This window comes from Parasteatoda tepidariorum, chromosome X2, assembly GCF_043381705.1.
Source record: "Parasteatoda tepidariorum isolate YZ-2023 chromosome X2, CAS_Ptep_4.0, whole genome shotgun sequence".
NCBI lineage: Eukaryota > Metazoa > Arthropoda > Arachnida > Araneae > Theridiidae > Parasteatoda > Parasteatoda tepidariorum.
Window position 1 is genome coordinate 32,474,097 of NC_092215.1, and position 13,310 is coordinate 32,487,406.

General features: G+C 27.9%; 2 protein-coding genes across 2 annotated transcripts; one reads left to right on the plus strand and one right to left on the minus strand.

Annotated features, from left to right (window-relative positions):
• Positions 1-939: 939 nt before the first annotated feature.
• On the minus strand, positions 940-1,728 carry LOC107440898 (zinc finger protein 596). Its single transcript, XM_071188033.1, has one exon. It carries the CDS (start codon positions 1,726-1,728, stop codon positions 940-942), a length of 789 nt encoding a protein of 262 aa, XP_071044134.1.
• Positions 1,729-2,267: 539 nt separating this feature from the next.
• On the plus strand, positions 2,268-12,892 carry LOC107440897 (calreticulin). The gene is made up of 9 exons (XM_016053974.4): positions 2,268-2,540; positions 4,963-5,067; positions 6,188-6,391; positions 7,222-7,316; positions 7,395-7,604; positions 8,089-8,346; positions 11,113-11,205; positions 11,281-11,415; positions 12,449-12,892. The coding sequence occupies exons 1-9, from the start codon at positions 2,450-2,452 to the stop codon at positions 12,470-12,472; spliced, it is 1,215 nt and encodes a 404-aa protein (XP_015909460.1). The 5' UTR covers positions 2,268-2,449; the 3' UTR covers positions 12,473-12,892.
• The last annotated feature ends 418 nt before the right edge of the window (positions 12,893-13,310 follow it).

Sequence of the window (13,310 nt, forward strand, 5' to 3'; positions counted from 1 at the left end):
ACTTCGGGAAAAAACTAGTTCATTCAGTGTATTCATTACTATAAATTCTAATAATAAGATAAGATTGTAATAAGAAAATACTCATTATCTTGAAGCTTTAAACTATAGGTACTGGCTATATCTAAAGTGACTCTTAGACAGGAGAAGTGGATAATCATTTAAAACCACTTAAAATTCTTTAAACAACCATGAATAGATTTCTGACATTTTAAAATTTTATTAAAGAAAACAAAGATAAAATTTTCCTAAAAATATTATGATCTATCAAATTTTGTGAATTAATCTATCTAATTGTCTGAGAACTTTTTTTAACATTAACTGATACTTGCTAAAAATGAAAATACTAGTAAATTAGAACCAAATGCAATAATTGTACCAGGTTTGCACAAAAAAAAAAAGGAATTGCATTAAAATTTTTTTTTAAAGTTTCAACAAAGCATTAAGTTCTACATTGTATGCTTTTTCTATTGTTTATAGCTTATTATAATATAACAAAATATAACTTTAAATATGGCAAACTTAAAAACAATGACCATAGCTTTGCCATTACTGACATAAATAGCTAAAATTTCACAGAAAATAAAGCAAACAATAATAAAGAATAAGTAAAGAAATAATATTTAAGCTATAGCTAAAATAATTAAAATAAAATACTAATGCATACAAAGTTTAAGGGGATATTCCGATATTGGTACCTGTTCATATAAACTAAAATTACATGATTGGTTTACTTGGAATAAATTAAAGAAAAATATTATAGCTTGCTTGGGATAATTATAATTTATATCTCTTGAGTTTACCTTTTTCTGTGACTTTTGGTATAGTTTCTTGCCTGCAATTGCCCAAAAATTAGCCAAAATTTTGCATTTATTTTGGCACAGGTACTGATACAATACAGTACTTCCCAAGATAAACAATAAACACCATGCACTTTACTAATTAACCAGTCTCACCAAGTTTTTGCTTTAGTTGATCCCGCATATTTTTAAATCGTACAAATTCTTTAGGAATTTTATGAGCAGAACGGTGTCTTAAAAAAGCTGTTTTATCAGTAAATAAATCTCCACACACATCACAAATAAATGGTTTCTGCTCAAAGTGTGATAATCTATGGATCTGGAAAAAAATTCTTTCTTGAAACACTTTACCGCAAATATCACACTCTTGTCGTTTCTTTTCTTCATGAAGAGATCGATGTTTCTGGTAATATTCTTGATCAGGAAAAGTCTTACCACAAATATCACACCCAAATGGTTTATCAGGTGTATGATTAGACATATGCTTGGTAAGTTTACTTTTATCAAGATATCCTTTATGACAAATTTTACATTCATAAGGTTTTTCTCCAGAATGTGTCATATAATGTCGTTGCAAACTCCCCTTCACAGCAAATGATTTTTCACAAAAAATGCACTTGAATGGTCTTTCACCAGATTTTACACATTCATGTTTTTGCAACAGTGCTTTAGAACAAAACGCTCTACCGCACAATGAGCAAATGTTATGGGTAGAACTTGCATCATGCTTAGATGTAAGAATATGATTACGTAAATTACTAGCAGTTAGAAAATTCTTATCGCAAACATTACACTTTAAACTGCCTGTTCTTTTATGAGACAATATATGCTTGGAAAGATCAGCTAATTGCACAAATGACTGACCACAAGTTTTGCACGTATGTGGCCTACCATCAAATGATCGCAGTGTACGAACTCTTGTTCCGCTCATAATTATTAGTTAAAGCGATTAATAGTTAATATATATTACTTTAATAAAATAAAAATATTTGTGAATTTTAATGAGTTCTAATATCGCTATATTAATAATTATTGTCGTTTGTGCAAATGATAAATCCAAAACATAAATCGATTACTTATAAGAAATATTTATAAACTATTCAAATTTCGAGCAGCAAATCACGATAAGAATTTTCAAATAAGTGATAAACAAAGAAAAATAGTGGCGAAAAAAACACTTTTTGAAAATTAACAAAAGCAGGATAAGTAACATAAAAAGAATATTATTTTTCTACAGATAAATACTTAATTCATTAATAATTCATAAACTTTTACATATTATTTGTTAATTCATTAATTTTAATTTCATTACACACATTTTTGGTTGGCTAGTTGTAATGGCGATCAGTTTGGAAGCTCTTTGCGCGATAAAGTTGCCTTATAGCTTACATGGTAGAAAATAAAAAGGGCAATAATTAAAAAATATTTTTCTTCTTTTTACAATTTTGAATGGCATTACTAAACTCTCCAGGTGGTTTGATGTGATAGGTTCTTCTTTCCAACCAATAAGCTGTTTCCATCTGTCCAGTTAAGCACATGTCATCTTTTTAACTTCTAGTTTTGTCAAACACCGAAAACTTACCGGTGTTTTAAATTTTTTGGCCACCGACCAGTTAACAATATTTATTTTCTAGCGCTGTAGTAATTTCAAAATGAATTCTCCATTTTCTATAATTATATTAATTTATTCATTATTGTATTTTGCTTTTGCTAAAGAGTATTTTGTTGAGGAATTTTCTGATGGTAAGTTATTTTACTAATTTAGTGTTTCGAATAACAGTTTATTAATAAACTCTAATACCCCCCGATCTATATTTAAATTTCGCATATCAATCAAGATGAGCGATTTCAATTAGAACTGGATAATTGATAAATTATGTAGTTATAGTTCCACGACACTGAAATATCCCCTAGTTTCGTTATTTGTTATGCCTAGAGAGATTTTTCTTTGTGGGGAAGAAGTTCTTGCAACTAAAATCTAAACTATTTTTATTGTAATAGCTTTATTGGGATTGATTGAATTTTAATTATAAAAATCAGTAAATTTTAAAATGTTTTGATTTTAGTCTGTAAAACATTCTCCCTTTTTCTAGTAGCTTGTTTTTCTGTAATCTAAACTTATCCCGGCATTTTTTCATTTTAAAGTAAGAAATGTTTCTCATTTATACCTCAATCAGGAAACATTATTATAAGTATTTTTTTTTTCTATTGATAATCCAAGCAGTGTAATATAAATTTTAATGTGTTTAGTAACTAATCTCTTAGTTCTGTAATAATTTCAGATAAAATTGCAATATGGTTTGGATTTTCATTCAACAAAGTTAATTTTAATTTGTCGAAATATAAATGCAATGGCATGTTTTGCACTTGGTTCTTTATTTAATTGTAGTGAAATATCTGGAATCTTTAAATGTGAATTTTTATCTTGAGTGTCTTCCCCCCCCCCTCCCCAAAAAAAAGAAATCCAGAAATTAGCTGAAGTGCTAGAAGAGAACATTTTTTGATTAAAAAGTTTTCTTTCATAAGAAACACATTTTAGCTCTTAGTATCAGTATTAAGAATCCATCTTAATGAAATGGTATTCATCATATGATTATTATCAAATTCAAATTGAATTACTTATTGTGAAAAAAGTAAATCTATGATCAAAATAAGTTTGAGTAGACCAAATGAAATAAGTTCTTATTTTTAATAATTTTTGACATGGATTAAAAAAAAAATGAATAGGTAAACCAGAACTTTTAATTAAATCGATCTCTTCATTTTTATAAATTCTGTATATTTTAAATTATGAAAACTGAAAATTTTTCTAAAACATTTTAGGGTGGGTCATCTTGGACTTGACCTACCTTATGTGTATGCTTATGAATGAGTCCTGAAAGTTTTTATAAACCTATTTCTAGGGTTGGCCTGGTATTTACCATGTGAGGTTTTTATTTGTATTTACCCTGGCTTTAATTTTCTGGGGAAAACTCACATGGGTTTTAGTAAATTTTTTCCTTATCAGCAGAAAAATTTCTGTATTTCTGTGAACATCTTAAAAGCATACATAGACAATATTGAGACAAGAATTTGGAACATTGTTAAAATAGTCTTGTATAAAACATTGCAGTACAATGATAGTTTTAAGAACTAAAGCTTTAAAAATTTTCCCAAGGGTCACTATTTTCTTGATGTTCGTAATAAATATTTTTCCTGATTAGCCTATTTTAACCTCTTGGTTTTTTTCCTGTGATAGAGCAATATATTTTATACTTAATATAACAAGTACGACAAAAATCATAATGCTAATATTAAATGTGTAAAAAATATGTAACAAGTTAAAAATTACTAGCTTTCCGCTATTGCAACAATGTTTTTATGTTTAAGTGAGTAATATTACTTGAAATAGAAATAAGACTTTCTTTTTCTCGTATCAATATGGAAAAGTGAAAAAACTCATTTCACTTTGTTTTCTTGCAATCTTAACCCAAAATGTATTAAACTCTAAATATTAAAATATGGTAGGAAATATAATTTTTTTATAGGAAATTGAAGTTTTTTGAAAAATACTAAATATTTCATTTTTTTACGAGAATACGAAACGTTCAGTTTGGTGTTTGGATTATAAATTTTTGTGGTCATTGACAATTGAGGGAATATTCCACATAATCTTATTGTTGAAATTAACTATATCGAATTAATTTTATTTCATTAAAGTCTTAGGCATATCTTTAATAAACTAGTTATCAATGCATCATCATTAATGATTTTCTAAACTTTATTTTGCTAGCTTGCCTGTATCTTGCAAAATTCCATTATTGAGCGCATAGACTTTATGAGCAGTGTTAATTCTTGCCTGTACATGGTCTTAGGATTTCATGAATGTTATGTTAGTATATCTATATATTGTAAGGTTGTGTTGTTAAAATTTCAAATTATTGGAAATGTTTAGAGAGAATTTTATTTCAAAATATAGAAATATGCTAATCTGTAAGAAATTAAAATATCCTCATATTTTTGGATTACATGATAGAAAATAAAATTCCTACATTTTGTAATTTCTTGTCTGAAGAACAAAAACATGTACTTTCAGTAAAAATGATTTTTAAAATCTAAATACTTAAATTATTTTATCAGTGTAATTTTTTTCCAAACTTTGATATTTCTAAAATATAATATTTAGATTCATGGGAGAAGAAATGGATCCAATCTGAACATTCTGGTAAAGAATGGGGAAAGTTTGTGTTGACAGCTGGAAAATTCTATGGAGATCCTGAGATAAGCAAAGGTATTTTTAAATAAAATTCATAAGTTTTACATATTTTTAACTTTTAGTAGCTTATATGAAATTTTCAAATAATTTTTTATTTTCTATAATTGGCTAACAGTCTAGGTAACATTTTTAACCACAATGAGTTTTTAATAGTTGTAATATAAAAGTAACTAGTGTTTATTAAATGTTTTAATTTACAAAGTTATGTTGTAACCTTTTCATGTATGAATAACAAGGTTTTAATTTGTCTTAGTTGAAATTTTTTTTTAAAAAAGGTTGGTTGACAAACATTCAGAAATTAAATTTATTGCAAAATAGATTAGAAATAGTTTTCACTTATACACTGAAACTGATTTTTAACTAAGTAAAAGATCAATTATGAAAACTTTTACTAAAAACATCGTAGTATTGAAAAAAATATCTTAAAATTTTAATTGATAAGCATTTATAGTTGAGTTAATTCATTCTTTATATATTCTTGCATATAACTTATATTTTAAACCAAAATCATTTAAATTAGAATAATTCATAAGAACCAAATTTAAAACTTATTTACCTTTTAAAAAAAAGGATTCTCTTTAATCTTTTTAAAAAAAGATTAAATAGGACCTTGTAGTGTACATTGATAAATTTTAGATTTAAAATGTGTCAATAGAATTAAAATATAGATCTTTCATGTAGATTAAACTGAATTTCATGAATAAGGGGACAATTCATATGAAGATTCATTATAAATTAATTATTTTTAAAGTACAGTAGAGAACCGATTATCCGGAACGATCGGGACCATTGCTATTCCGCATAACTGATTTTTCAGGTTTTCTGAATCGCTACAAAAAGCAGTTTTTTTTAGTATTAAACCCAACTAAAAAAAAAATGGAAATAATCTTAAAAATAAGAAAAAATGATGAAGTAATACACCAATGATTATTTCTGAAATGATGGTAAGGTAAACATCTTTCAAAAAAGAAAGAAAAATCCTAAAATCTTATGAGGAAAAAAAAAAAATTTTTAAATTGCGGGAAAATTTATTGAATTTCGTTCAGATTTTTTGGTTTTCTGATTTCCGGATAACGGGTTCTGTACTGTATATATATTTAAATATTGGAAGATTTAAAGTGAAACTTTTTGTTAGGTGTACAAACTTCTCAAGATGCAAGATTCTATGGGTTGTCTACAAAATTTGAACCATTTAGTAATAAAGATAAAACATTGGTTCTTCAATTTACTGTCAAGCACGAACAAAATATTGACTGTGGCGGTGGTTATATAAAGATATTTGATTGCAGTTTAGATCCTAAAGATATGCATGGTGAAACTCCTTATCTTATGATGTTTGGTAAGTTCACTTTAGTTTTAAATTTGTTTAATTGTGTGGAATCTTAGTTTTAAATATTCCTTTCATATTTAAGAAATCAAATTTTTTCTATAAATATCTGATTTTTTTTGATTATTTATTAATAAGTTTTCAAAATGTTTTAACATAGTTCAAAATTTCACTCAGTTAGTTGAGAGGAAAACAAGAAATAAAGACTATTTTATACAATAACTTTTATTTTGAAACTGTATGCAATCTATATCATGCAACGTTTTTAAATTCTAAGAAATTGGCTGAAAAGTTCTTGGAGTGTGTATTTACTTTAAAAAACTATCCTCGTTCTTTTCTTAATACTAGTAATAAATTTCGTGATTTCTATCAACTTGATAGTTAACTAATAAAATAGATCAAACTAAATAGATCTTCATTTACAAAATATGTATTCTAATGCATTAGGTTGTCATAACATTCTTTGTTAAACGAATGCTAGAAGAATGTACTAGAATATGTACACAAAATTCAATTTATTGTGAAGATACTTCTCTTTAAAAACAATGGATTTAAATGGAAAATTGATTCTATGAAAGGCTATGGCTCACTTGTACAATTAGGTTGTAGCCATTGGTGCGATCCTTCAAACCAAAGTGGTTTCGTTACCTAGCGAGTAAAATTTTGTAATTTAAATGGATCTTTTAACCTTTTTCGCAAATAAAATCTGTTAAGACTATTCTGTAATTTTAGACTAATATTCGTTCGTTCATCTAATATTAGTGATCTGTAAAGAAATAGTTATTGACCTTGCTTAATAGTTTCAGAAAATATTTAAAGCTATAATCCAATTTAATTTTTAGGGCCTGATATTTGTGGTCCAGCTACTAAAAAAGTGCATGTCATCTTTAACTACAAAGGCAAAAATCTCTTGGTTAACAAAGAGATAAGATGCAAGGTAATTTTTTAATTTATTTAGAAATTTTAAAATTTTCAACTTTACTAGTTTTTAATAAAATATTTATTTTTATTTTAGGATGATGTTTACACTCATTTATACACACTTATTATTAAACCTGATAATACATATATTGTGAAGATTGATAATGAAAAGGTTGAAAGTGGAGAACTTGAGAAAGATTGGGATTTTCTTCCACCAAAAACAATAAAAGATCCTGAAGCTAAGAAACCAGAAGATTGGGATGATAATCCTAAAATTGAAGACCCAGAAGATAAAAAACCTGAAGTAAGATTTTTAATTTTATAGATTAAATAGGTTTCAAATTATTAAATTTCTAAATATTAGAACTTGTTCTATATTTACTTATACAAATTAAACTAAAGTTTTTCTATTAGTTGCATGTTCTGGATCTAGACAATAGTTCTATAGGTCCTTTTTAGCTTTAAAGTTTAATTCAATTTTAAGAATTTTTTTTCTAAAATATTTATTATATTAATATTATGAATGTTCAACTTTTCATGTTCATGAGAAAAAGTAATGTAAGGAAACTTACTGACCTCTTAATACTTTTCTTTCAACCCTGTGCTCACATGCTTAAGCAGATTGGATATTTCGGTCTGTCTGAAATAAAATTTCCTAACATTCTTTGAAAGTCATTTAATACTTTTCGCTTTAAAATTTCTGTATACTGAAACTGCAAATTTTCTTCTGGAATTAACAAAGATTCTCTTACTATGCAATTATTTCATTTTTAACTTGACAATTTTAGGATTGGGAACAACCAGAATACATTCCAGACCCTGATGCTGTAAAGCCTGAAGATTGGGATGATGAAATGGATGGAGAATGGGAGCCACCTCAAATCAACAATCCTGCTTATAAAGGTGAATGGAAGCCTAGACTGTTAGATAACCCTAATTACAAAGGACCTTGGATTCATCCAGAAGTTGACAATCCTGATTATGTAGAAGATTCAAGCCTTTACCAATATGATGAAATTTGTAGTGTTGGAATTGATCTTTGGCAAGTAAGTTGATTCAATTTATTATAATTCTGTAATACAGTCAAACCCCGCTATAGTGAACCTTCAAGGGACCGACATTTTGGTTCACTATAACTGGGAGTTCACTATATCCATTACGCATGCAATTTAACTAATGATTCCCAAACTCCTCCCTTTAATTACACATCATTCAAATAAATGACTTAAAAATATTATGTAGTAGTAAAAGATGTGTTATTTTTCATTACTCTTCGTCTTGCATGCAAAAAAAATTAGCATTTTTTAGGTGATGAGCAATCCTCAAAATCAGATATGAAAACACTTCCTGACTCTCGGATAATTTTTCCTGAATTTCTGCTATTCCGCTATTTAAACCTGTCTAATCTGCCATTCGAGCACATAAAAGTTGCCTCATAAAATCGCTTAGCAAATTCATGGAAATTTGTCCAGATACTGGAAGATTGCGGCTTCTTCGAATGGTAAACCACTTCAGAAATGCTTCTTCAACATTCTTGTGATCCGCTTTTCTAAACTTTTTTCTGCCATCGAAATTTTTTTCATGAGCAGAAATAATTAATTACCTATTTTTCCATTTGTTACAAACTACAGATTTGGATAGTTTATATTCCCTGCAAATATCAACTTAATTGCATCCATTTTCAATTTTTCTGATTATGTCCATTTTATCAATGGAGAACATTTTACATTTACTGCTTGCCATAGTTAAATTTGAGACACTTGTTTGCAGTTTTTTTAACTGAACTGAGAGCAAAGAGAAGTTGAAATGAGGGCCTTATCAACACATATTAGTGTCCATCCTTTTGACCAATTATGAATAATTACTCATTCCCTCTGACAGAAAATGCATATTGATCCCACTGACTCCTTATAGGTGCGTCATCTGCCTGGGTTGGAAACATCTGCTTGGTTTGTTTAGGGATTTGAAGGTGAAATAAAAGAAGAAAACAAGAAAAAATGCTTATCGCTACATTACCCTCTATAGATGGTTTTAAACACTGGTATATGTATTTATTTTGAAGTAGAAATTTCAAACTTATTACAAAAAACAATGAAGAAAAAATCAGTCGAAGGCAAAAAAAAGTTCATTATATCCAACTTCCTCACATTTTTCACTATATCCACAAAAAATAACATACGTGTATAGCAAGGCACGGGACCGAACATTTCGTTCACTATATCCGGGAGTTCACTATAAACCGTGATCACTATAACGGGGTTTGAATGTATAAGCATAGTTGTATTTTTAATTATTGAAAAAACTTTGAAGCAAATGTTTTTTGCTTTTAAAACTTGTTTGCAATTATATGAAACAATTAGTCTTGTGTTACTTTAACGAATTTTAAGTGTAGATTTTATATAGGTTCATTATTAAATTATCAGTGCAACTTAAGTAATGATCAATGTATACCATATATTTCTAGATATAAGCCTATTTATGTACAAGCTTAAGAGTATGCTTGTTATTTGGAATGTCCCCCGAAATTAAAAACTAGTCTACAAGCATACTCTAAATAAGGCATGTTATGCTCAGAAGTAAAAATATACCCACTCTACTCCACGAGTATTTCAAATGAACAGATTGTTCTCAAATCATCAGCGAAACCTGTTTTGTTCCCACTCTTTTTTTCCAGACTTCTCATTTACCATAAGGAATTGACATCGGCTGTTCATTTTGGCAAAGCCAAAGTAGAACATTGCCAAGCACTGAAAAAGACTGCATGTTTAAGTTAAGACTTTATTTTTAATGTTAGTGGATAATCAAACCCCTTTTTTAGCATTCAAAAATTTTCTGAAAGTTTTCTCATATTCAAAAATATGTGGTACTTATATGTTAGTATATGTTTATTAAATGCATAAACATTTAGCTGTATATCTTTTGATAGAATTTCATTCTGAGATATGATCTTAATTTTGAAGATATGTAATTGGCACGTACAATATGTAATGAAGTCTCACTAAAATTTTTAAATATACCTACCTTTTATCATCAGGTTTTTAATTATTCAAATTGAAGGTTACAGTAATAGAAAAATATATATTCTAAACAGCTGACTGCTTAATAAATCTAAGGCTTGTAAAGGTTAGTGTTTGAATGAGTTTAAGAATATTTACAAAGTTTGTTTTTAGCACTAATGAAGCCTAAAAATGCAACAAATGCAACAATGATTATTAAAATTTTAAGAAACTACTTTTGCTCCAAATAAACTTCCACTTTTAAAAAGGGCTCTTATCTATCTTTAGTTTGTGAATTAGATTTTTCATGAAGTTGCACTAATTTATCCGAATTTTCCTAATTGCCACTGCCAATAAATTTGAGTAATTAATAACTTTTGATTTTCTAATTAAGAATGTTATTAGAGTATATAAATTTAAATAAACTAAAATTTTTTGCAGTTTTCAATGTGCTACCTCGATCTTTTTCTTAAAGATTATTATAGAAAAGTGTAGTTGAAAATCCTGTTTTTCAAGTTTTCTTTTTGGCAAGAATAGTCTAAAATCTGAATAACTTATAAATCTAGAGTACACATGCCATTTTAATATTGTTTTGAATATAAGATATTCACTAAATATTTAAGCTGTGGACTAAAACCATCTCAGATGAACAATCCTGTTATACTCTGGTTAAAAGTTTTATCTTCAGTCTATTCTTCTACAATTTAATTGTTTTTGGTTATTGGGAAACTAATTCATTGTGTATTGCTTGTTTGAAATTCAGATTTGAAATTATAAAATTACTTTCAAATTGTTAAAGTACACTTACTGCTTTAGGTAAAGTCTGGCTCTATATTTGATAATATACTGATCACAGATGATGAGGCAGAGGCTGAGAAAAGAGGTCGTGATACATGGGGTGCAATTAAAGTAAGTGAGCAACCATTTTCACTAATTTTCAATTCTTCTATTCACTTGAAGCCTTAACTGAGTTTTATTCTCTAGGAAGCAGAAAAGAAAATGAAAGAAAAACAGGAAGAAGAGGAACGTAAAGCTACCAGTACAAAAACTGAAGAGGATGAAGAAGAGGAAGATTTAGATGAAGCAGATTCTGCAGATACAACAGAAGACACAACAGAGGTATAACTTATGTAGTTTATTCTTTTTTTCTTACTTATGTCAATGAATGTAGTGTAACATAGGTTTTTAACCTATCCTAATTTTAAAACTTAAAAGCTTAGAAACAGCTATTGTAATAGTATTACTGTTAGTATTTTCTTACCACTACCTCAATCTCTAGTATTGAATACTAATACTATCTTTTTCAATTATTAATGATTTGAAAGTTTAGAGTGAAAGTCATAACTTGTCAATCTATTAAAGCTTAATTTGTTTTTGTAGAGCTTAAAATCTGTCATAAAAATGCCAGAGTTGTATAAAATTATGTGCTTTCATTGCTGTTCTTATTCTTCTTTAATGTTAGTCTTTTATATCTCAGTATGAAGCGATGAAACTAATTCCCCCTCGCTAAGTCCTTTTTGTAACTTTTTCTTTAAACTTGTTATGAAAGGCACTGTGACTTCATCCTTGATAACTAGTAAATTCTCTTTGGAAGTGTTTAGAATTGCATTAATTATCCAAAGTGTCCACTGTAAGGTTTCTCTTGGAGTCACTAAAATTTAGTTCTCACTAGTTAAATTATCACTCTTTTTGAAGATTTCATGACTGGTAAGAATTTTTATGCTCTAAGTCCAGTGTATAATATCAATACTATTAAAATCTACCTTCACCCTGATTCAGGGCAAAATAATTTTATTGCTGAGAAAGGGTAAGATTAATCATGTGTTTAAACTCTTGGCAAAATTGTGCTCAATTGTTCTGCACTCCTCCTTACTGAATAACATTGAAGTCTTTTAGTGCAAGAGAAACCACGAGATGTAAATTTCAAAAATATTAGGAATGCAGAAATTTATGTTGGCATGATTATCACAACTTTTGATTTGTAGTGCCTGTTAATTTTATTTAAGCTTTTTACTCTTGCTTTACTTTTAACGCTGCAAATATCAAGATTCTCAGTAACTTTAAATTGTTCACTATAGAATTTTTAGAAAGAACAGTGTTACCCTTGATAATATTGTACATAGTTTGATTTATTTTATATTTTCATTTACAGGCTGACTCTCATGATGAACTTTAGCTGTTGATAAATAGTCTAAAAATTGTAAAGTCTACTAGTTCATGCTCATCGGTTTCATTGATGCATCTATCATTGGACTTTTTATACCACTTCTGTAGAAACTGCAAAGCTAATCTTAACGTACATTTGTAAAAGTTACTTTTATCCTGTTTGACCAGATTTTGTATCATTCTTGTTTCCAAGCATCTTCAGAGCTAAACATTTAATCCTGGTCTTGAATAGTCATCCAGTACATTATTCTTTCGTATCAATTTGTTGAATTTTGATCTGTATTGTTAATAACAAGACAGAGATTTTAAGTGTTCCTTACCATGTAAAGAACTGTACACTATCATTCAAATCTTCTGTTAATATATTTTGTTAAATTATTTATGGACAATTTTTGTATATTTGAACAATTAAAATTATTTATAGAAACAATCCCAGTTATTTTTAAGTTTCAAGTGTTATGATTTTGTACATAGTTACATATTTTTTTAGAGAAAAAAATCCTAAATTTTCCTAGAGAAAAAAATCAATAGGAGTAATATCTAGATATCTGTTTCAATTTAATATTTTAAATACCCTTTTTGTCTTTCAAATTTGTTAAGATTTGTAAACTTTTAATAGTCTCAATAAGTATTGCTGAGAAAAATCAGTGGTCATTAACAGGGTGTACTTTTATTTGGTGACCAACTTAAAATTTAATCTTCGCACATATAAACAACCTGCAAAGCAGAATAGTTTTAACTAGTCTTAGACAATCTGAAGCAGTATCCCGGAAGTCTTGGGATGATTTTTTACCCCTAGCGCAATCTGTGCCTAACTTTATAGGTAGGAGTTAAGTTTCTTAATGTTG